The sequence below is a fragment of the Labrus bergylta genome, chromosome 14 (assembly GCF_963930695.1).
Source record: "Labrus bergylta chromosome 14, fLabBer1.1, whole genome shotgun sequence".
NCBI classification, from domain to species: Eukaryota; Metazoa; Chordata; class Actinopteri; order Labriformes; family Labridae; genus Labrus; species Labrus bergylta.
Window position 1 is genome coordinate 11,630,877 of NC_089208.1, and position 24,762 is coordinate 11,655,638.

Here is a 24,762-nt window from a genome sequence, read left to right on the forward strand (position 1 = left end):
ATGTTTTGCAGGGTTCAAAGCTCATTCTGTCTCTTTACGTAATAGTTCTGTCTCTGATTTATAGTTTATTACTGTAATTGCAGTTAACATGTTGTAACCCAAAAGAGATTAATGACCCAAAACATTAAACAGACCTACATCACTTGGTCACCTTTTTAAAGTGTTATCATGATGCAGTATACAATAGCTAATGTGAGAATATTAAAATTATATTTGATGGTTTAAATCAGGTTCTCTTCAAATCTTGGCTTGGAAATACCAACTGAATTCACCATGCACATGAATTTGTATACATTAAATACTATGAGATAATTACAGTTTAGTGTTTTAAATGACTAACAAATTACAAAATGTTTGCAAATATTGTTGCAGTGATATGTTTTAGAAAAATAGCAATTTGAAAATGTGATTAATAAAAACATAATGGCTTTGATTCATTCCTTTTTAAATTATAACCGTAGACCGAATATTTAGAGAGATTTCTTTGAATCAGATTAATCCAGAGATTGTTGAAAATGGTGTTCCACAAGGACCAATGTTAGGTCCTTTGTTAATTACTCTAGTATTTATGTTCTGGCTGAAGATTGACAAATGCATTTCTGCACAGATGATGCCATCTTCTCTAAATCTAAAACCCAGTCTGATTCTGATTACCTCCCGAACTGTTGTATTAATTCAAGCTATAAGAGTACCAGAGGAACTATTTCAAATTATTTTTCAGCACCCATGCAGCATTCCATGCATCTGCTTTTTTAGGAATTAAAGCTACTTCTAAACTCTGAACACAACCTTTATATAATTTACAAGAGTCCAAACCTTGGAGTTACTGATCCAGTCCATGTTCTTAATGGCTATAATCAAAACAAACTGGGAGTTAATTGTCCTGCGAAACTGCCTTCCTCAATTATCTCACAATCGAGCTTGTTTCTCATTAAAGCTACTGTGAAGAGTTTTTAACTGGTTATGAAATAAACTAAAATTGATAATGATTCTGTGATGCCTGTCCCGCCTGTGGTAGTGTGTCAGACCAGGCAAGACCCTGCAGAAAATGCACGTACTTCCACAGCAAATAATTATTGTAAGTTTGTTGTTAGATAATTAAAATGAAGAAGGAGGAGATTTATTTTTGAGAAAAAAAAATGCTTTTACATCGCGTTAGATCAGCAAAGAGATAAATCAACCTTGTTATAACTTGCAATAATTCTTGCAATCATACGTTTATTCCTCTGAGGGAATTAAAAATTCTACTTTACATTTCTATGATATTCATAACTGTTTCATTGGGAGTGTGTGATGATTTAGTTAACTCTTTATAAAGTATTTTTCTATACTAATTTTAAGGTCTTACTTAAAATGCTGTTTTCGTTTGTTGCATGATATTACCACTATATTTTTGTTATGTACCAAATAAAATACACTTCTAAATACTGTAACTAATTTCTACATGAGGAATAAAACCAAACAATGAGGGAAACCTGTGGGTCAGTGGGGGACTTAAGTTCATCAAGCTGACTTCCTCTTTAGAAGGGGAAATGTGTAGCTCTTCTTTAACAGTCTCGATGTGCAATAGAAAAGGAAGGGAGCCATAAAAAAGGGCTTCCCTCATTTTCATAACCCCCCTCCCACTTTTCATTCCCTTCATACAGTAATGTTGAATTTTCCTTATGACACAGTTTTCTTTTTTAGTTTTGCTATGCATTTCCTTCCCATTTTGAGACTTTTGAGAAATCTGAACCTATTTCTTTTAATCAGCATATGGTAAATCATTCCATAAATTCACTGTCAAAGACTCTGATAACATGAAGGGTCATTACAGGCCATCAGAGATGTGGCCCACATGAAATAAACAAGATACTGCTGTTTGCAGTTGTTTGCTTCAGATGGCTGACACAACAGAAGAACAAAAGACAGCTGCACAAAATGTAATTGTGACAACAACACACTTCTGACCTGGCTCAGCTCTTGACCTGGTATAAACCCAGCAGGCTTTCTATTTAGTTTGGATCACTTTAATAAATGACTGGGTGAAAGTGTTTTATTAGGCTGGCCTAATTTAATGACAAAGACATCAGGCTCCATACTGGGGTCAGTAAGAGCAAGTTCACCATCAGTCATCATAGATACAAGTATATTCAAATAACAGGGTTGAAATGTATCATCAATGTAACAATAACATTGATATTATTATATACAAAATATGCCATTTTTTTATTCGATAAATCTGGTTTAACTATTCAGGATTTTGTGCTTGCGTGATAATTTGGTAATAATAATATGGTGGCCCTGAAGGTCAAAACTGATGTCTTTCTGAAATGTTGGGTTTTATTTAAATATTGTTGTGGTTGGCTTTTGAGCTTTAGCAACACATGTTATCCAATACATAAGAAACCAGCCTTTCTCCTTTATGTGAATACTCCCTTTTCTTTACTCCTACAATACAATTTTAACATATTTCAACTATTCTTTTGAGATTGGTGTCTGGAACTCAGCAAAAGGGACTCATCCCTCTTCTCTTAAAACAAGAGGAAAATTAAGATCCAGTTCAATTAAAAGAAAAAAAACATTATCAATACCATTTTCTTTATTATCTAGCGAGAATAGAATATTCTCTATGTACATTGCCTCTAGTATTAAAACGGTTATTTATGTAACTAGTGCTGGTATTTAACATCTCTTGGAAATTATCAAACTTTATGAGAAAAACAAGAAACCTGGCTTAATCTTTGTGGCTGATTCTGAAAAGGCTTTTGACACAGGGAAATGTGAGTACATCTATAAGTACATCTATTGGAGTACATCTATAAGGTAAAGGGATTTTCTATTTCTGGTAGTTCTTTGATAAAGAAGAGTGGGTTAGAGTATACAATAATCTATGAAGTATTATTATAAACAGTGGCTATTTATCACAAAGCTTCTCATTATCTAGGGGAGACAGAGAGGGTTGCCCCCTATTGATGTATTTATTCTTGTAAGTCATAGAAACGTTAGTTATAATGAAATTAGGGGCAACATGAATATTAAAGGTCAAATAAATCTCTATACACAGATGACACCATTTTCTCCTATCGCCTAAAGAAAACTATCTGAATGCCCTACAGCCTTCAGAGCTGTCTGTTCTGAAGCCAAATTATGATAAATGTATTTATCTGATTAGGCTCTTTACATAAAGCTACATTCAATTTTTTTGTAATCCATCAATGACATGGTCAGATAGACCAATCGATATACATACTCATATATCAGAACAGATTAATGAACTGGTAAAAATAAATTACCTTTGGAAAAAGGCACCATACAAAGATGATAACTTGACTGTTAACTAATGATGTATCTCTTAATTTACTTATTTGTTAACGTCTCTTCCGTTGCCTGATGAGAGTTTAATTTAAAACATTTTAAAAATTAGTCTTTAACTGTTTATCGAATAATAATCCAGGAGAGATCAAGGGGGAATATTTATATAATTGTTTGGAGGAAGGAGGCTTCAAATAATCCACCTCAAAGCACTGAACGCTTCTTTAAAAGCATCCTGGTGACAGGAAATACATTACAATCATTATTGGACCTCAATGACCTGCTTTAAAACAACAGTTTGACCAGATCTCAAAATATCCCGTTAGTTGTGTTGGGGTTTTTCGTATGCAGATATGAAACTACACATTCTTTTAACACATCAGCATTATGTTGTCATAATATATCAGGACACTGAAAAGATACTACAAGAAACTGGGGCTTTTCCAGAGAAAGAACCACACTTACAGATGAAATGTCTTGGAGGGTTCTCCTTTCATCATTTATGTGCAAGCGGATGGCTGCTCTTCTGATACAACTTTGCAATGTAAAAAAAAGTGTTCTCACAAGTGTTAAGTCTTGTAACGGAAAGCTACAAGCACTTGGCAGAGGTGTATGAAAAGGGGAGGAAAAGAGAGGTAAACACGGTATTTAGTTACTGTCTCTTAATGTCATCTTTGTATGTCATGGTATAGCTCTACTTCCCTCACGTGATTATCCTCCATGTTTAAATTTGAGGGGAAAAGAGCGGGGGGGTGGGGGGGGGGGGGGGGGGGGGGGGGTGGCAGCAGGGATGGTTGTTGCTCAAAAACATCTGAGGACAGCTGCATGAACCAAAATGAAAGTATAGCCAAAGACAATTCTTTTCCTGGGTCCCTCCCTGCTGTGACGGGGTCAAATCTGTTTAGACAGCTTGATTTCTAAAGTGTGCTATCCATGTTTTTTTTGTTATCAATAATGTGGTTCGCCAGTCTTATCCCTATAAAAGCAGCAGTGATTTAGCTGAAAGCAAGGTGTGCTTAGAGTTGGTTTTGCCTTCTACTTGTTTGGTGACTCTATCTGGACCGGGAAAATGTTTGCAGCCGCTGCGCTCTTCGTGTTCATGTGCTTGACCGCCACCAGCCATGCGGACCACCATCATCATCCCTGTCGTAAGATTAAGTGGTTCCATCAATTTGCTTCCTCTTTGCTATTTGATTTTTAGATTTTCTTTAAGCTAGGTCCAAGATCACATATTTTCAGTTTGAGTCAATTTACTAAAGTCTAAAATGTGTAAATGTCTTGTATTTTGTTGAATATGTGTTTGATCTATCTGACTGACTTGTGTTTCAGATACACCCAACATGACGGGGCTAATGAGTGTGGTGAGTTCAAATTGCTCTTTCTGGTTCTTTTTATAGGATTTTAGAATATAGTATTAAACTCTTTATCTTTTTGTCTCTGTATGTGTGTGTTTGATTGGTACCAGACGTCCCTAAAGGGTGAACTGAAAGCAGTCGGTGCCTTCACTTATGATTCAATGGGCAGGAAGCTTCGGTTCAGGTCGAACGAGAGCCACCCTGTGAACACGTCTGTAGGTTTGGATCTACTGATGTTTTTTGATGAGGTAATGGATCTATTTCTTTAAAATAAATAGGTATTGTTAAGAGTTCACTTGATGCAGATTTAGACCCTGACTGATACATCTTATCTGGCAGGGGATATTCTACGAGATCGACAGCAAGAACCAGAGCTGTGAGAAGAAGAAACTGCATTGCAGCCTGCACCCTCTAGATATTCCCGATGATGCTAAATTCCACTCTACCGTACACAGCGGGAGTCCCTCCATCGAAGGGGAGGGATTGACACTCAACATATGGACTGGAGACTTCACAGACTCCAAAGGTGCAAAAAAATACTACTGTGACAGAAGTATTGAATCAAGGTGACATTACATGCAACCTAATTATGTTCTGTCTTTTTCAGGCCATTACATAATGTCTGTAACCATGGGATGTTTGCCAATCAGCGCACATTACTTCTCTGAGACCACACCATTCTTAATCAGGTTTGTGAGTTCCATTATAACTGGGTTTTTTTTTAGTTTTTTTTAGAACTATTATTCAACTTTCTTGATTTTGTTGGATGCACTGGCTATGTTTAATATGTAAGAAAAACTTAACTTTAATATCACTCTCTCGCAGCAACATGGAAGTCGAAATGGAGATCAAGGATCCTGATCTCCTGTTGGTGCCTTCCTTCTGTCAGGGGCTGCCTTTGGAGGAGACTCCTGAAGGGACAGTAAACAGTTTCCTCCATGAGTTCATGTAGAGGACACCCTGCCTGTCCAAAAATCAAACCACTTTCCACATGTGGCCTCACAGAACTTTAGACTTTTCTCTCCTTTTTCATGTGTGACTCGAGATTTTCGTGTGACACTGCACTACATCACATCTGTTTCCATCACTCCCCTATTAAGATATGACTCTGTATTTTGATATCAAGGAAACACATGACATGGATTCTAGTATTAGTCATAACTACTAACAGTTGTAGGCTTTTCAAGTTGGTAGCCTACTGCTTACCACTGCAACTTACAAAACCTGTAAGATATTATTAATGGAACAATAAAATGTCAATGCTGTCAAAGTTGTGAAGAGAAGTTTTTTCATACTTTACTTCTGAATTATTATTATAATTCTCTTTTCTGTGTTTTGACAAGAATGTATGTACGTTTTGCATGAGAACATTTTACTGTAAGAAAAACCAAACCATGACAAACCTATATGACTGAATTAGTCCACTAGGGGTCCCTGCATTGAAAGCTCACATCCAAAATCAGTAAAATCAGGGGGAACTATAGGCTACTTTTTTGACTTCTGAATTAGCACCCAATTAATAAAATCTTAGCTGAATTAAGTGTTTATAATAAATCGTAAAGACATAATCTCAAGAAATCCAAAAACAATTCTGATATACAGGTAATATATACTGTGTGCTATTTGATAATCTGAGTCGAACTATAGTAAAAAAAGCCTATATATAGCCTAGTAAAAAATAATGTTGGCTATTGTATTGTCATTGTATGTGACAATTAAAACAATGTACATGCATCAGTGACAGTTGTTTTAAATCAGAATGCAACATTTAAAGTTTGTTTCCCTCTGGAAGAAGGCATTTTCAAGGTGTGTTAATACAAAGGGAGTTGGGGGTGCACCTCAAAAGGAGTTTTATTCTATTTTGTAAAGTAATACAAGCCTGCAGCATTAATTGCACTGATTTCAGTTTTTCACACCCTAATTTCTTAATCAATTCACTGGAGGGTAAAGATTTCCACATATCTAAAAGATAGATCATAATGTTTAACATCCACCAAGGTCTTCTTTACTTTACTTTGCTACTTATTAAAATTAGAGATGATGTAAAATCTAGCCTATAAAGGAGTCTATCTTTACCAGGGACATGCAGATGAATTCCAGTCATGACATCGTTTTATTTAAGGAGGGTGCTTGTTGATTTCTCGTATTTGGTCTGCTGTGCTCACACGGGAGAGAAGTGTGCAGCTTGCTCAGAGCACTGACATTATGTGGCCCCCTCATAGCTGCAGTTCACGGTGTCACCGACAGGTGGTGTGTGTGCTGCATGAAAAACAGCGAAAATACAAACTGTGCCTTGCTATGTTAGCCTCAAAGGAGCTTCTCAACGTTAGCTAGTAAATAAATACATTATTTTTTAGATTTGTTAAATGACAGTTTGTGCAGGGAATTAATGAAAGCATCCTCTTTTCAACGTTTGGATTACTTGGTTAAAGTCCGTCTATGATTTAAAACGAGGTAAGTTGTAAAATGGCGGATAGCTGAACGCTACGTTTACATCCAGGAAATTTAGATTGATGCTGCTGTTCAGGGTAGTTACCTATGCGTTTGACATTAGCCTTACCGGGAGTAATTGGTAAAGATTTAACTCAATACGTTTTTTTTAAATCAAGGTGAATCATTTCAGAGACGTAACTTTACACCTGACGTTCAGTAGCGAGTGGTGTTGCTAGAAAAAGCTAATACAGCTAACGGCACTGCTAGTTTCAGGTAATCTGACGCTTCAAAATCTGACAGTGAAACTTTATCCCCAATGTACATCGCTCGGTACAAATACGGTATTAAATGTGAACGTCCCAAATGTGGCTATCGGAACGATGTCACGGAGATTCTCTCGTTTTAGCCTGAGAAGCTGCTTAGCTGCAAGACTGCAGGTCAGGAAGAGACTGAACCTCCAAACATCTGCAGATGTGTTTGTAGTTCGGAAGTGAACAACTGCGCGTCACAATCATTTTTTTAGGACCTATTTGTTTTATTAAAGAGTGGCGCTGGAGTTTACTTTGACAACCACCTGCCACAAATACTTATACTAATTCGACGTTACATGTGCGTTACTTGTCTCAGTAAGTAACGTTAACCCGACGGTGGCATACAATCCCGGTACGCGTTTCCATTTATGGTCCTCTACGTCCAAAGTCCGGACCCCCCCTCCCAACCCCCCCCAACCCCCCCTCGTGGTCAGAACAAGAACAACCATGTCATGTGTGCCCTGCTCTTACAATGTGCTCGTATTTACCTTAAACACGCCCACACACTTTGCTCTTCACGGATTATATCTGCGACAAATAACAGATAAAGTTTGAAGCACTGAAATCCGCCGGATTAAACTACTTCATGTTCATACTTATTATAATCGTTTAAAGCAAGGGGTCTCCAACAGGTAGCTCAGGAGCTACAGGTAGCTCGCTGGGCAGGTTTTCAGTAGCTCACCTATAGGTTGACCGACTGTGTTAAAAAGACAAATAAATCTTGACTGCAGTAAATGCACCTCTTCCCCACTATTCATGTATCTGGCCCATAAAAACAAGTGTAAAGTAGTGATGTTTTATTGGACATTGATGTGTATTTTCAGCAACATAACTTACTATGTGGCACAATAAGAAGTGTAAAATATTCATGCTACTTTCTTGGATCTTGATGTGAATTTTAAGATTATTGATAAGCATTGGCTTATTGCAATTTCCCATGTGTACAAACAGTAGCTTAATTCAGCTGATGTGTGCTGTGTAAATAAATGCAAGTAGCTCTTGGCCACTTCCATTTTTTTTTTAAAGTAGCTCTCAGATGAAGAAAGGTTGGAGACCCCTGGTTTAAACTGTTTTAAATTCAAATGTGTATGCACAAGTGGAAAGTGAAGGGTCTACCTTTAACGCTCCTCATATACCAAGTTTAAAAGAACACACACACACACACACACACACACACAAGCCAGTCAGCACTCTGTAGTAAATGACAATAAGCCATTTGTGTTAAAGCATTATACTTAAGCATACATGTGATGTAGCGATTTGTCAAAGATAGAAGTAAGTGAACAATTTATTGTTTTGGTCAAGACTAATGTCTGCAGCAGTGTGCGTGCTATTATTAGCTCCTTTATGACCGTCAGCAGTTGAAGGTTTGGTGTCGGTTCTTCTTGTTGTCAGACAACCATCTGGCCAACAGCAAGTTGATCTTTATTAAATTACCAACCTGTTTTTCTCAGCACAATCTGTGTCCAAGGCTGTGAACAAGATGCTTTTTTTTCAGTTGTTTTCTTCATCTAACAGTCAGTGTGATTTCATCTTAAGTCAAAAAATCATTTCATCCATCATCTACCTATATACATAATTTTTATACCAGATGGTACATTTTTGGTATTTCCCACAATATACATATCAATAAAATATAGTAGAAGGTATTATAATATACACATATCAATAAAATATTATTATATGCTGTATTGATTCATTCTCCCACCTCCGCTATACATTCTATTTTATTGTAATTGAATCATCCAAATCAAGACAAATATGAAAATCAAAACATATTTTGTTGTTTCAGTCAATATTGTCAGTGCAAAAATACATTTCCTGTTGTTTCAAGTTAACTCTTTTAAACGTTTTTTTAACCCACATCCATACAAAATAAATGAACAAATAAGTAAATAAATGGTACATACACAAGCGAGATGGTACGTTTTATTTATTTATTTAACCTTTATTTAACCAGGTAATTGAGATCAAGGTCTCTTTCACAAAGGTGACCTGGCCAAGAGGGCAGCAGCACACGTCATATTAATATTACATGATTAAGATAAAACATTTACAAATAATAATTTAAGAGCAACAACAATTAAAATGTTCAAGTCAGTTTGCAGAGTCTTGATCACAGATTCAAATTCAAAAACAAAGGTACTTTCCAATGGTCGCACGTTTTCTTGTCTTTTAAGATAGAGTGAAAGGCTTCAAGTGAAATGAGATCTGCCAGTTTCAAGTCATTCTGGAGAAAGTTCCATGCAGATGGAGCAGCAAAACTAAATGCTCTTTACATAAATAAGAAGGAACTAAACCAAGAAGAGCTTTATAAATAACACTCAGCCAGTGTACCTGTACACCTTCAAGGATGGCCAATCAGATTTCATATGCAGGTCACAGTGATGAGTAAAAGCGTCTACAAGCAGTCCCAAATCTTTAAGCACTGTGATACACGGTACCAACAAACATCTGACTGATTATAGTATTTATGTTCATACATGTTCACATGTACGTAGCTATCTATATTTACATTTTATTTTTCGATGTGTGAGGGATGAGGGTTGTCATGATACCAGAATTTTTAGTTTTGATATAATCTTAGTAAAAGTCAAACAATACCAACTACTGTTTCAATACCACAGCAACACAAATAGAAGTTCTTGCAACTCCATACTGGATAATTTATTGTTTTTTTGTTACCAAAGAATTGCTGGTAAATTGACTCAAATTCTGCACAGTGTCTAAATTGCATGAACCCAATTTGCCATGTCTCTGTACTGAAACATTCTGAAAATATGGTGAAAGATCTGTAGTTAGTTAAAGCTTTGGTACTTTTTGAAACCATCAGTCGTTACATTAACAAAGTTTTGATTAAAAATCTTAACGGAAAATATGTGGTCAACCTTATGAGGGTCTACTTTTCTCTCCAAATTGTCAGTGATTCATTTTCTGTCTTTATACCGTCTCGGCAGACATTTTGACATGGCAGGAAATCCACACCACAGATCCTCAAAATTGTAATCATTCTGTTCTGTGTTCAGGTGCACCACTGAGCCACCCACGTCATTGCGACAGTGAGGCAGCATCATAATCCTGAAACTAAAACAGCTACAAAATTCAGCAAACATGCTCTTTCAGGTTCTGTAGGCTTTAGCATTTTCATAATGACGTATGAACGTATAAAAGGAAGCCATCGTGCCTCTCTGCTCTTCAGAATAAACATGCATCTGCAGTGGGAAACACGAACAGTACAGGCTCTTATCGTAGAAGATCTAAACTAAATAAGTTTGCAGTATGAAATGACTGTGCCAAACAGTGATAAGTGAATGAGCACATCTTCACAATCTACAGTTTGAATGAGTCACTTCATGAGGAATTACCTCCTCAGTGGTAAGACTGATCCAGCCATGCAGCAACAAGGGTCCATCAGCTTTCAAAGATTACACAGGGAATCCTTGTGTCCACATTGTACATGACTCATCTCAATCAATCAGTCTTTATTTCTATAGTGCTAATTCATAACAAATGTTAATTCAAGACACTTTACAAAAGAGCCGGTCTAGAGCTTACTCTTTTTTTATATTATTTACAAAGACCCGACATTAATCCACCATGAGCACAGCACCAAGCAACATTTAGCAAAGTTACTGTGGCAAGAAAAAAAAAATGCCGTCTAACAGGCAGAAACCTTGAGCAGAACCAGTTTCATAATGAACAGCCATCTGCGGAAACTGTGTCGGGAGGGTTGTGAGGGCGATAGAGCGAGATGCAGAAAGAGAGAGACGGAGCAACAATGAATAAGATAGATTTACAGTGGACATGATAATGGTAGAATAAGTAGTGTAGTAATAACAGTAACAGCTGAGTATGATAGCAGACTGATTAGTCTAATATTAACATTAGCTGCTGTAATGATGATGAAATGTGGAGGATTGATTATGGTTATTATAAAAGTTGAAGTTGAGGAGCTCTACTATGAAACACTGTGCCGTGCTATCAGGGTACTTATTGAAGTTTTTTCCCCACCTTAACAGAACACATCATATCTGTGCATGGTCCACATCATCATGATGTCTGTAGGTTTACAGTGAGGGGTTTGAACCTAATTGACAGTTTCCATCACAGAAACTTCTACATGTTCTCCTCTTGTCTTTGTTTTAAGTTCTAAAAGTGTCTCTGAAATATAGCCCCAGCATTAAATACAATATAAAGTGTTATTGCAGATAATGTCGGAGCTTCATTCCTCCACAAACGTCTCTATTTTTGTCTTATTTTCCAGGTGCAGCAGAGAAGAAGAAACCATCTTGTTTGGGGCCCAGAGCAGTCGAAGCACTACCTTCAGCACATACAGAAAATGTTAAAGAAATGATAGCAGCGCAGGATTTGCACACAGAGTTTCAATTTCCCCAGTAAGCAATGCATTACAGACGTTACTCATTGAATTCAACATGGAAAAGTGTCTCTTGTTTTTGTTTGTAAACTGTTATGTACATACGAAAGCCTTAATGTTGTGTTAGAAGTCTAATCATGCACGTAATGACTTCATGTGTTCTGAACAGGGAGGCAGAATCTCAGTTGTCTTCAGATACTGACCTTGAGGATCCCGATGGCAAAAATGCAAAGACAGGGAGGGGCATGGTATGTTTTTCAAATCGTATATCGTGTGCCGATCCCAGCATGTATTTGCTACAAGGCCATGCTGTTAACTCATGAAAGGTGAAATGATGTAGATAGACAACAGCTAACAAATACATTTAACAACTTCCGAGCTGAGATTGCTGAAGGATAGTGCTACACTGTACTATAAAGGATTAGTGTGTTTTACTTCCAAGCTTAAATCAAATGTTGATTCATATTAATGTATATGTTCCTTATGATATTGTGCGACTTTGTCAAAAAAGAATGTTAGCTGGCTGGGGAATAAATGCTAATGTTAGCTGAGGTCCAGTGTAAGCTACTTAGTTATTACATTTATTGTTTTGCTTTGAAATACGTCCTGATGTGTCTCTGAGTTTTCACCATTCTTGTCTTTTCAAATGGTGATCAATTGGAAAGTCTATGCTAGAACTAAAACACTTCTGAATGGAATGAAACATCTTGTCCCCAACAGGCAGCCTGGAAAGGGAAGAGGGGGCTCGGAGACAAGGCCAAAAGTGGGGGAGCAGGGAGGGTCCCTGGCCCCGGCCGGGTGAATGGCCATCATCCGGAGAATGGGGCGGAGAGTATGACTCTGTTCGAGGTGGTTAAAATGGGGAAGAGTGCGACACAGGTAGGGAGAGTTTTGTTTTAAATGTTCCTGTCAACCTTTTCGTATTTGTTTGCACATTTCAAATTGTGGTATAGCTGTAGGTTCCATTTTTGGTAGATGGGATCAATTATACAGGGCTTAAGTAGGCATATAGTACTAAAAGATGTTTTGGGTGGGGGTTGACGCATCACTCAATTCTGTGGTTTCTTTTTTAGTCTGTTGTTGATGACTGGATCGAGGCGTACAAACATGACAGGGATGTCGCTCTGTTGGACTTAATCAACTTCTTCATCCAGTGCTCTGGCTGCAAAGGTAAATACATGATGTGATAATGTGTCTAAATATGTCGAAGACTTCGTTGTATCATAGCAAATTAAAGTGCTAAACTCTTCTTCTGTTGTGTGATTTGTCACACAGGTGCTGTGAGTGGAGAAATGTTCAGACATATGCAGAACTCTGAAATCATCCGTAAAATGACGGAGGAGTTTGATGAGGTGATACAGGCTGTTTTTTTTTTACTTTCCCTCCTGAACTTATTATCAATGAAAGGAGGAATCTAAGTATACATCTGTGTAGATACAGGCAGGAGATATGTTTTTAAAGTTGCAGCAGTTGATGATCTCTCTTTTTTTTTTTTTTTATCATCAAACAGGACAGTGGCGACTATCCACTTACTCAGTCTGGACCTCAGTGGAAGAAATTCAGGTCAAGCTTCTGTGACTTCATAGCCGTTCTGGTGCGTCAGTGTCAGTACAGCATCATCTACGACGAGTATATGATGGACACAGTCATCTCCCTGCTCACCGGCCTGTCCGACTCACAGGTCCGGGCGTTCAGACACACAAGCACACAAGCAGGTCAGTTGAAATGTGTGTTTCACTTTGCTAGTCTGCTACACGATCACGTTGTTTTTCTTGACTTTTATGATCTTTTCCAGCCATGAAGCTGATGACGGCCTTGGTCAATGTTGCTCTGAACCTGAGCATCAACATGGACAACACGCAGAGACAGTACGAGGCAGAGAGGAACAAGGTTGTTGCAAAAAGAGCCAATGACCGCTTGGAGCTCCTGTTACAGAAGCGTAAAGAGGTAAGATGGATTGAATGGAGTCTTAGGGGGGAAAGAGCCACAGGTCGGACTTGAACCCTGGCCATCTGCTTGGAGCATTATAGCCTCTGTACATGGGGCGTAGTTCTGATCGATTATGGCGAAAATCCCATAAATTCTTATTTTGATTGATATTAAGATCTAGATTTTTAAACATGATTACATTTGACCTAACCGCTAGGCCACCTGCGCCCCAGCCTCTAATTCTAACTTTCTGCATTGCATGGATGCACACTGGATTAGTCTCTGTTTTCTGTCTGCTTTTCATGCTCAACCATCAGCATCTGTTATTTCTCATGGTTTGTATTATCTTGATAGGTTTTTGCTCTGAATTTAGTCCTTGCTCATGTTCATGTTAATTAACTGAAAAATTGTTTGTTTTCAGCTTCAAGAAAATCAAGATGAAATCGAAAACATGATGAATGCCATTTTCAAAGGAGTGTTTGTTCACAGATATCGGTATGTGAACCCCTGATTGACCAATATTCTGTATGTTGACTCTGAGAATTCACTGAGGTGCCTCTAATCTCGCTTGAGCCTTACACAAACAGGTGCCTTCAACGTTTTTGTTTTGGCCTGTTGGCTCCCTCTAGTGTGAAATGTATGTCAGCACCACATAGTTTCAGTTTCAGAACTGATCAGACAGTTGTGTGTATGTAGGGGCCTGTTATCTAAATGTAATCCATTCTCTCTTGTGCTTTCAAAAGGGATGCCATAGCTGAAATCCGAGCGATTTGTATTGAAGAGATTGGAATGTGGATGAAGCTGTACAGTGACGCTTTCCTCAATGACAGTTACCTGAAGTATGTCGGCTGGACCATGCATGACAAGGTGTGCTCACAGACGACTTACGGGTTATGCGAAAACAAATGGCTGAATTCACTGAAGAAGAGCTGATCAACCCAAAAAAAACCAGACTCAGCATCATTGGTGCTCAGTCAATGCACTCAGTTTTTTATGTAAAGAAAAACATTATGGCTTACAATGTTTTAATGATCTAAGTCATGAAGAGAAATGCATATAATTTTGCAAAAAATCAGCGTAACCAATGACTATTACGGGACTAAATCTGATGTAGTTCATATAATCTTGGATCAAAATCTGATCAATCCTTTTGATCCCTTTATTTGCATAATCACTCTTTTCTGCTCTGCCTGCAGCAAGGTGAGGTGCGGCTGAAGTGCCTGACGGCTCTTCAAGGTTTGTTCTACAACAGAGAGCTGGGAGTACGACTGGAGCTCTTCACAAGTCGCTTCAAGGTGAGCCAGCAGCTGCAGCACGTCAGCACTAGTCACTGCTTCTTCTCCATCTGTGATATGAGCTTTTCACTTTCAATATATGCCGACATCTAAAGAGTAATTATGTAATTTTGACCTCATGATATCTGTTGCATGAAAGCAGAAATTGTTTAAGGAAATTGTCCAGATAAGATTCAGTACCTGCAACATACTCTCATCAACAGGACCGCATTGTGTCTATGACTCTGGACAAGGAATATGACGTTGCAGTGCAAGCCATTAAACTTCTGACACTGGTCTTACAGTAAGTAACCTCCACATCTATTGAGTTTTAGTACACCAGTCCATGTAACTAAAGACTTGATACTCTTGCCAGTCAACGTGATCAACACACATACTCTTTGTTAAAATTATTATTTAAAAAAGCTCATCTTCAAGCTTTATGACTGAACATGTCTGCACTTCTTCAAACAGGAGCAGTGATGAGGTCCTGTCAGCAGAGGACTGTGAGAATGTGTATCATCTGGTTTACTCAGCACATCGACCCATCGCTGTTTCAGCAGGAGAGTTTCTGTTTAAGAAGTAAGAGTTTCTTTGCATCTTTTCTTTCTCGTGGCTTCTGACTCGTTCACGTAAGGTCACAGTTTGTGACTTCATGGTTAGAAGATGTCACATGAGCTCTGAGGATTTCACAAAACAAAAAAAACAGAAGTTCTGAAGTTTTTTTTCACACAAAAAAAAACAGAAGTGCACAGAAATGGCGTTATTGTGTAAGATTTTGCTGAATATATTTTAGTGGAAAAAAGAATATGCATTGGGAGTTTTGTTGCTCTATAACAGAAAATTCCCTTCAAATGTCTCCTTATAGAAATAGTGCTGCAAAATGTTTGTGTTAAATATGACGTGTTCACTTTGATGAAGCACGCCACACAAACATTTGAGAGTGTTTGTTTGTTTTTGTATTTATGTGCACATTATCAAAAATTGAATGACACCCAATGTTTATCCCAACATTATCTTTCTACAGACAGAGAAGTTGTTTATTCCCCCTGCCCCTAACCCGTTATTTCTAACAGCCTTTTCATATTCTGCTGATTTAAGGCTTTTCAGCCATCAGGGACCTGAGGAGGAGGGACTCCCCAGGAGGGGCAGGCAGAGCCTCAACGGCAGCCTCATCAAGACCACTGTCTTCTTTTTCTTGGAGAGCGAGGTAACCGCATCTGTGTCTCGCTTTAAGATTATTGCCTGAAGCTCATTAGAATAAAAAAAACATCCTTCTTAAGAAGTTTGGTTTTCATCTAAAAAAAATCTTAAATGAGTATTTGATAAGGAAAGATGATATATTTTTTATTAAATTCCTTTTAACTAAGTGTACCACCAGATGAAGAATCTTGCCTTTTATCTATATATTTTATTACGATTGGGCTATTTGGTATGTTACAGCTCCATGAGCATGGGGCCTACTTGGTGGACAGCTTGTGGGAGTGTGGCTCAGAGCTGCTGAAGGATTGGGAGACAATGATCAGCCTGCTGCTGGATGAGCCTGTGACAGGGGAGGAGGGTGAGGGTCCACTCGTTTACACAATAACTGACTGATTTTAAGCACCAGTGTGTAAAAAAATAAAAAATAAAATCATTCTAATCTTTTGTTTTCTTCTAACTCTTCTGTGCTGAGTCAGTTAGACTTTTTTTCCCCCATTGCACCATCAGTAACTGTGTGTGTGATTTCAGCCCTGACTGATCGGCAGGAGACGGCTCTGGTGGAGATCATGCTCTGTGCCATTCGGCAGGCTTGTGAATGCCATCCTCCAGTGGGCAGAGGCTCAGGGAAGAGAGTGAGTAACACGTTGCTATGCTCACATAGGATGAACTGTTGTCTTTATTGTTTCATTTGAACACATTGTTTTTGTGTGCATGAAAAGGTCCTGACGGCGAAGGAGAAGAAAACGCAGCTGGATGATCGGACGCGTATCACAGAGATGTTTGCGGTTGCGTTGCCTCTGTTATTAGCAAAGGTGATTACCTTAATGTGCTTGTATCTACTTTAAGACGACATGTTTGTTTCCTACTGTCCATCATAACTGATTTATTTTCTCTTGCCCCAGTACTGCGTTGATATCGATAAGGTGACCAATTTGCTACAAATACCAAAGTTCTTTGATCTTGACATCTACACAACGGGCCGGTTAGAAAAGGTTCGTCACTTTTATTTTTACTGTAAATTATCCATTGTGAAAATGGCATGCAGGGCCAGTTAAATGATGTCACGTGCTTTCACACTCTCATTAAGCATTTGGATGCCTTGCTGCGACAAATCTGGGAGGTCCAGGACAAGCACACAGACACTGAGGTCCTGGAGGCCTGCTCCACCACCTACCGCTATCTCTGCAACGAAGAGTTCACCATCTACAACCGCGTGGACATCACCCGCTCCCAGTTCCTCGATGAACTCGTAGACAAGTTCAACAGACTCCTGGAGGACTTCCTTCAAGAGGTGGGTGAGATTTGTTACTTTCCATGGATGGTGCGGAAACAAAAGGGACGAGTGTTCAGCATCTAATGGGTTGGACTGCTTTTGTTTGTTTTAGGGTGAAGAACCAGACGAGGACGATGTCTATCAGGTTCTTTCTACGCTCAAGAAGATCAGCGCTTTCCACAAGTAAACCAGTGTACCTTTGATAGATGTTAATCTTGTCATTATTATCCGTGTTATTTATTTTTTTTGTGGTCTCTTTGCTTACAGTGCACATGACCTTTCTAAGTGGGACCTCTTCACCAGCAACTATCGGCTACTCAACACAGGTCTGCAGAACGGAGATATGCCTGAACAGGTATCCCACACTGAGCATTGTCATGTTTGCAGGATTCTTAAACATCATGTAAACTCTTTGTAGGGATTAGAAGAATGTGAGTTTCTTGTTGTCTTTTTACATGACAAAAACTTTCAGACTGGGAAATTAAAAAACTAAAGCTCACACAACTGAGGCTTGATAAGTGTGAATTAGTCTTCATAACAGAACTTTCAGACATCTTTCAGTTTAGTTTCAACAATATGTGTGGGTGTTTTCTCCGATTACCTCTGAGTAATCTGGTTCAACACATGTTAATGCTACTGGACTTAATGGACTTGACTGAACATTTCTGGCTCATCTGATCTGCTTCCCCACAGATTGTGATTCATGCTATGCAGTGCGCACATTACATCATCCTGTGGCACCTGGCCAAGGTTTCAGACAGCACGTCGGTAAAGGTATGTACATGATGGTCAAGATGCATTTTTTTTGGACACTTGGCAAAATATATTTATAATAAAAGATAAACAGTCACAGTCAGGTTGACAGTATTTTGCCTCCTCCTGGGCACGACAGCTAATAGCTTCTTCATTGGTTATCTCTTTGTGGTTCTAATCATCATCTGTTTTGCCCCTTTGTTTCATGATTGTTATCATGAAAAATAACTTTTAATTAAAGGACATTGCCACTGAGTTTTTAAAACAAGCTCAACATTTTTATTTGTTTATTATGTTTAACTCGTTCTAAATGGTCAAATATGTCAAAGGCTTTCATTTATTTTAAAGACAAATGTAACAAAACTACAATATTATGTACACCGATACTTATTCAGTCGTGTTCATTTGAAAAAGTTCACTTTATTTTGCTGGCCTAACTGATCATTTGTGCTTTTCAGGGTGATATGGTGACCTTGAGAAAGCAAATGAGAGCTTTCTGCTTAATGTGTCAGCGTTACCTGAGCAGCGTCAACACAGCAGTAAAAGAGCAGGTGGGATAACACTCATAGGACAATTCTTTCATCCCGGAGTTTTCCACGTTATTCAGAAACATTGTTTGGTTGGTCGTTATCGTAAAAAGCTGAAGGGGTGTGTTTATTGCAGGCCTTCACCATACTGTGTGATCTGCTATTGATCTTCAGCCATCAAATAATGTCTTCAGGCCGGGAGCAGCTGGAGCCTCTGGTCTATATGCCAGACGCTTCTTTACAGGCAGAGCTGCTCAACTTCATTCTGGATCAAGTGTTTATTGATCAGGATGATGACAACAACAGCACAGGTCAGAGTCAATAACCACTACTATACACACACACACACACACACACACACACACACACACACACACACACACACACACACACACACACATCCACATACACATATATATAAATTTACAGATATATAAAAATGTGTCGTATTTGTATTTTCAGACGGACAGCCCGATGATGAAGCCGGTAAAATTGAGGCTTTGCACAAGCGAAGAAACCTTCTAGCTGCCTATTGTAAATTAATCATTTACAATGTTGTGCAAATGGACACAGCAGCAGACATATTTAAACAATACATGAAGGTAGGTTCAAACCAGTCTTTGGAATCATTAATAAAGGATTTCATCCAGCTCTAACTTTTAACAGTGAGAACCTCTCTCTGTCCTCAGTATTACAATGACTACGGAGACATCATCAAGGAAACGATGAGTAAAACAAGACAAATCGACAAAATCCAATGTGCAAAGACACTGATACTGAGCCTGCAAACGGTGAGACTCATTGCATAAAGACAACATGATTAATGCTGCTCTGTTTCTCCTTAATGCTTTGAAATACACAAGAAGAGCCTCGTACCATTAACACTTCCTGTTGATTCTGACCTTTTAATGTTATCTACAAGGCATCACTTTTTACCGTAGGTCTTACCAGTGTGATCAGAGGAAGATGGTGGAGGTTTTTTAAGACAGCATTCTATTAACAATAGATTAGGCTTTAGGTGACATAAAACCCAGATCACAAATCAATTTCATTCAAAGATGGAGACCTCTCAGACTGTGAACTTAACTCAACTTTAAAAGGCGTTTATTTGTGTTCCATTTTTCTTTTGTAGTTATTCAACGAGATGTTGTCTGAACTTGGCTTGAACGTGGACCGCTCATCGTCAGCCTTCTGTGGCATTAAAGAGCTCGCTCGACGCTTCTCGTTGACTTTTGGCTTGGATCAGGTGAAGACCAGAGAGGCTATTGCAATGTTGCATAAGTAAGTGATGATCCTGAGAGACTTTGGTTTACAGATAGTGCATGCATCTCAATGCCATACAGATGTACTGTATGTGTTGTATTGAATTTAGTTATTCATTTATTGTTCCTCTCTGTATTTATTCTAGGAATGGAATTGAGTTTGCATTTAAGGAACCTAGTCCCCATGGTGAGGGAGGCCCACCTCTTAATCTAGCCTTCCTCGATGTCCTGAGTGAGTTCTCCAGCAAACTTATGCGGCAGGATAAGAGAACAGTGTAAGGATTTATTTACTGTTCGTGTATTTGGTGGATGTATGGAGTTGTGATAAAGAGCTCTGAAAAGGTCCTAACTGTGTCTGTTTTCATTCTGATTCTTCTACAGTCACATGTATCTGGAGCGCTTCATGACTTTTCAGATGGCCCTGCAGCGAGAGGACTGCTGGCTGCCTCTCATCTCATACAGGAACTCCCTACAGGTTGGAGGCGATGACGACAACATGTCTGTCATCAGCGGGATCAGCAGTCGAGGCTCCAGCGTCAGGAGTAAGAAGTCCAAGATAACCACGTCAAGCAAAAGGAAAATGCCTGAAGGTGATGCACCATTAGACTTTTGTTTAAGCATAAATTCACTTGTATACTTCATGAATTTTCCTCTGTCTCTTAGAATTAAAGAAATTATTTCACCAGTTTGTATTTAAAGTTGACAACTGCATAGTTGCAGTAATTTGGACAGGATTGTGTGCATTTCTTTTGCCTTTGAATGATCACACCTGTGTTTTTATTATGAGTCTGTCAGTAGGGGGTGGTCATTCTCCTTAGCAGAAAACACAGGGCGTTCTGTAGTTAAATATTTCTTTCTTCCTGCTGCAGAAGAGAACAGCTGCAGCAGCAGCGATGCAGTGTGGATGAACCGTGAGCAGAACATGCAGACGCCGATGATGATGCACTCACCCCACCTCACCTCCACTGTCCTGAGGGATCCAAAGAAGATGAGGCCCGAAGACAGCTACACGGCTGCGTACAGCATGCCATCAGAGCAGCATCCCCATCAACCTCTGCCTCCTCAGCAGCAGACACACCATCACCATCAGACTGCTGTTGATTACAAGTACAAACCCTTTCTCCATACCTGATTCTAATCACTATGTGCTAGTGCTGCTGTTTTTGCTTCTGAACTACATTTGTTAAACCATGAGCTTTTTGAGAACACTTTTAAAACTCAACACTGTCCCACAGCACACAGGTTACTTGGATGTTGACACAGAGGCAACAGGCTGAGGCGTGTCAGCAGCAGGAGCGGGTTAGCATGCACTACGCTAAGATGAGGAACCACATGCAGCAAGCCATGTAAGATAAAACACCCTTGGAGATCTTTTTTTTTTTTTTAAAGTCAGAATTCTTATTATTTCATATTTAGCACTTTATTTTTTACTACCATATCCATGCTTACCCCTCAGTCGTCGAGGCACTGGACTAATGGAGGATGATGAGGAGCCAATAGTGGAGGATGTGATGATGTCATCGGAGGACATCAATGAGGGCATGGATTTTGACACAATGGACATTGACCTGGTAATCTAAAGCTGAAATGATTCTTTGCTACTTAAATCCAGAGGAAACGTATATTGACAACAACATTTAAACATTTTTTGGCCACTATGCAGAAAATAGAGCTAAAATATATTCAGTGATTTGCTTAATGCTTTTTTCTACTGTTAAATGGATCTTAGAGCTTTTTGTGCACTTTAACTACCTACCCGAGCTGAAAAGAACACTTTAAACAAATCAATCATTGTCATTTAAAATGGGCTTTTATGCCTTCAATGCCAAACATTAGAATCTGAATGTCACCTAAATGTAAGCATTTCATAACCACAACTGTGGTGTATATAATTCAATTATTGAAATGTTCAAACTTTTAAGTTGAAATAGTGTCTTGTTCCTTACATTTCAGCCTGCATCAAAAAATCGCAGAGAAAGAACTGAACTAAAGCCGGACTACTTTGATCCATCTTCCATCATGGATGACTCGGTAAGGACTTTCCACTTTTAATAATACTGTTAGCTTCTTATAGAAATAATGTGTAAATGAAATATTAAGTATTTAAAAGAAGTTGTGGGGGGGGTCCAGGTTGTTCATGATTGCATCTGCCCTTTATGAGAGTAAGAGTCATTATGTTAGGATAATAATGACTCTCTTTAGTTATCCATTCAGTAAGAAATGACCAATGTGGCTCTGAAACATTTCTATTTGTGATTCCGATGACAAACTCTGATTGCAAAACATGCCTTCAGATAGTCCATTAAATGTCACAAATAATATTTTATTAGATTGTAAGTTTTCTAAATCACTTTTGTTTGTCTTTAGGTTCTCAATGTTTCGATGTTCTAAATCAAAAAGGATGGCTCATGGAGAAAGTGTAATCAAAATCCTTGGAAGGTAACGAGGGATGACTGTTCTCAGTAAAAATCAGGATGGAGTGAGATGGACTACTATAAATGGTTTGTGAGACACCAACGTTTGCCTCTTCAATATTTTATTAGAGATTAGACAGAGAGCTGGAATTTAAATTTTTTCTGATGTTTTCACAACCTTGACTTTTGTCCTACTGCAGCAAAAAGCTAATGTATGTAAAAACCACTGGCTGTGAGTTTTTACACAGTGCAGACAGGGTGTGCATGGTGAGTGGACAATAACAGACTGAAATTTAAATGATAATATATACCTTTAATCTTTTTTCATTCAGTAGACAAAACTATCTGATGTAAATACATAGCGGCCAATATACAGGAGGGGTGAACACAACTTCACAAACAGCAGTAGTAGAAATGTAAAAGCCCTGCACAATAATAATACTACCTGTGTGATGCTTTAAGCAGAACACTATCATGACGGCGCATTCTGTCACAGAGGTGTGAATTCAACTCGATAGTAATTTCACAGCCATATTCTTAGAAATTATCCAAGTAATGCCTCTCTGACCCAATGTGAGCTCAGATTAATCATTGTGCATTTCTTAAAGGCATCATTTACTGCAGGGCCGTTGATTTGGAAAGCATAACATCCAAAAGGTGTCAGTGATATTGTGTTCACCTGCTTTACTTTTTAGACTGTAGACTTTGGCATGGCATGTAGCCATATATCAAAAATATGTACACGGTAAAGTATAAAGTGAACAAATGATATACGACAAATGATATACGACATTCTCAGACTTCTTTGTGATGGTATTTTTTAGAAATGTATGTGTTCTGCTTTTATACCTTATAGATGACTTTGATTTATAGATATTTTCTAATGACAATCAAATGTAAATGAATGGTTTCTAATCATGTAATTTCACATAGATGCTGAAGAATCCTTTTTAATGAAAATAATGATGTTACTCTAGACACGGCCAGCTGTTTATATTTCCTTTTCATGTCTCCATAACAAGACAAGTAATTCATTGCTCATGTGTTCGAATTTAACAAACAATCTGGAATCTACAATTGTTTTATTTTATTTTGGGGAGCATACACATTGTCATACATAAACTCTCACTCAACCTTTAGTGTGTAATCTCTCCTGTACCTTAAATATGTTTCTCCTCTGTATACTATCTTATAATATCTAATCATAAAAAAACATGCCATAACTGCAATCTTTAGAGGAAGAATAAGAAACTTAGTTGAGAACGTTGTGTGTGTGAGAAAGGTGTGTGCTTTTTTCCCCCCCAGTTTGCAAGTGTGCAAAGGATTTTTTTTAAATGTCAATTTATTTGATGTGCCACTGTTTGTTGTATGAGAGTTATAGAATTATTCTAAATGACAAAGTTTTAGAATTCGTTGCTCAACTATAATGGAATCAGAATTGTATATTATACAATTACAAATGTGTAATATATTGTGAGTCAGTTCTCTTTTTATATTTGCAGGTTCTGCTTGCTTGATAATTTAGGGAAATAAATATAATGCTACTATACAAAGTCAACCTACTAAATTGCAACTATACATCAAGCTCATTGTTTTGTCTTTTAGTGGGTTGTTGAGATTTTTCATTCTCTTTGTATTAGCCTGGTTGGCAGATTCAGTGGAAAGTAGAGTATTCACATTGTGGTAAAAAAACAACATAATTTTCTTAGAATCTCACAATAAACTGGAAACATCACATGGTCTTAAGCATTAACCATATACAGTTCATACAACAACTATTGGTGTAAGGCAGATGTTAAAAAAAACACATCTTAAAATTTCCTGCAAATTTACATTTATTGTATCATCTATTTTTTTTTCTTCTGTTTTGCATTGGACTGCTGAAAAAGTGCATACATCTGTATGTTTACATATATTTAAATATTTGTGAATTAAAATGTGTGTTTTTATTCCATTTTCAAAGTGCCCATTGTATCCTTAAAGATTGTATTCATGACTGGATGTATCATGAACAAAAAAAAATATTTACAACTGATGAATCTAACAAAAAGCTTGTTAATCCATTATTTTAATTTAGGAGTAGAAATGTTTGACATTTTGAAGAGTATGTGGATACACTACATTAAGAAAGGGTTAGAGCCTATCTGTCTGCATGCATCTGTATTTCATGTACATTTTAAATACCTGCAGTGCACGCACACATACAACAATCATATATTATTTGTTTGTATTATTTTTTTCCTTTACTGACAGTAGCAAAAACAAACAACTCGATAATTGTGCTGTGTGTTTCACTGTAGGATGTCTGAATCTTTAACTTGTAAAGTATGGAACTAGTTTCTTGAAGAACTATTGTGAA

The 24,762-nt window shown here is 38.0% G+C and overlaps 2 protein-coding genes across 2 annotated transcripts; both read left to right on the plus strand.

Moving 5' to 3' along the window:
- The first annotated feature begins 4,285 nt into the window (after positions 1–4,285).
- epd (ependymin) lies at positions 4,286–5,919 on the plus strand. Its single transcript, XM_020630184.3, has 6 exons — positions 4,286–4,442; positions 4,624–4,655; positions 4,760–4,897; positions 4,989–5,175; positions 5,257–5,338; positions 5,475–5,919. Exons 1-6 carry the CDS (start codon positions 4,364–4,366, stop codon positions 5,599–5,601), a joined length of 645 nt encoding a protein of 214 aa, XP_020485840.1. The 5' UTR covers positions 4,286–4,363; the 3' UTR covers positions 5,602–5,919.
- A 973-nt stretch (positions 5,920–6,892) lies between these two features.
- Positions 6,893–24,357, plus strand: stag2a (STAG2 cohesin complex component a). Its single transcript, XM_020630230.3, has 34 exons — positions 6,893–7,103; positions 11,658–11,787; positions 11,938–12,016; positions 12,489–12,647; positions 12,842–12,938; positions 13,044–13,120; positions 13,279–13,483; positions 13,564–13,715; positions 14,119–14,192; positions 14,441–14,564; positions 14,894–14,992; positions 15,196–15,275; positions 15,446–15,553; positions 16,073–16,181; positions 16,415–16,532; positions 16,703–16,806; positions 16,894–16,986; positions 17,077–17,166; positions 17,262–17,465; positions 17,560–17,630; positions 17,715–17,802; positions 18,141–18,221; positions 18,659–18,751; positions 18,864–19,038; positions 19,190–19,329; positions 19,417–19,518; positions 19,860–20,008; positions 20,136–20,264; positions 20,371–20,579; positions 20,859–21,096; positions 21,225–21,335; positions 21,446–21,560; positions 21,943–22,020; positions 22,357–24,357. The coding sequence occupies exons 2-34, from the start codon at positions 11,744–11,746 to the stop codon at positions 22,378–22,380; spliced, it is 3,819 nt and encodes a 1,272-aa protein (XP_020485886.2). The 5' UTR covers positions 6,893–7,103; positions 11,658–11,743; the 3' UTR covers positions 22,381–24,357.
- Positions 24,358–24,762: the final 405 nt, after the last annotated feature.

Excerpts from the sequence above, each read along its gene's own strand:
- stag2a (XM_020630230.3), top strand. The coding sequence starts at position 11,744 with ATGATAGCAGCGCAGGATTTGCACACAGAGTTTCAATTTCCCCA. Across the intron at positions 12,017-12,488 it reads CAAAGACAGGGAGGGGCATG|GCAGCCTGGAAAGGGAAGAG; the intron begins GTATGTTTTTCA and ends TGTCCCCAACAG. Across the intron at positions 15,554-16,072 it reads GGAGAGTTTCTGTTTAAGAA|GCTTTTCAGCCATCAGGGAC; the intron begins GTAAGAGTTTCT and ends TGCTGATTTAAG.
- epd (XM_020630184.3), top strand. The coding sequence starts at position 4,364 with ATGTTTGCAGCCGCTGCGCTCTTCGTGTTCATGTGCTTGACCGCCACC. Across the intron at positions 4,656-4,759 it reads TGACGGGGCTAATGAGTGTG|ACGTCCCTAAAGGGTGAACT; the intron begins GTGAGTTCAAAT and ends GATTGGTACCAG. Across the intron at positions 5,339-5,474 it reads ACCACACCATTCTTAATCAG|CAACATGGAAGTCGAAATGG; the intron begins GTTTGTGAGTTC and ends ACTCTCTCGCAG.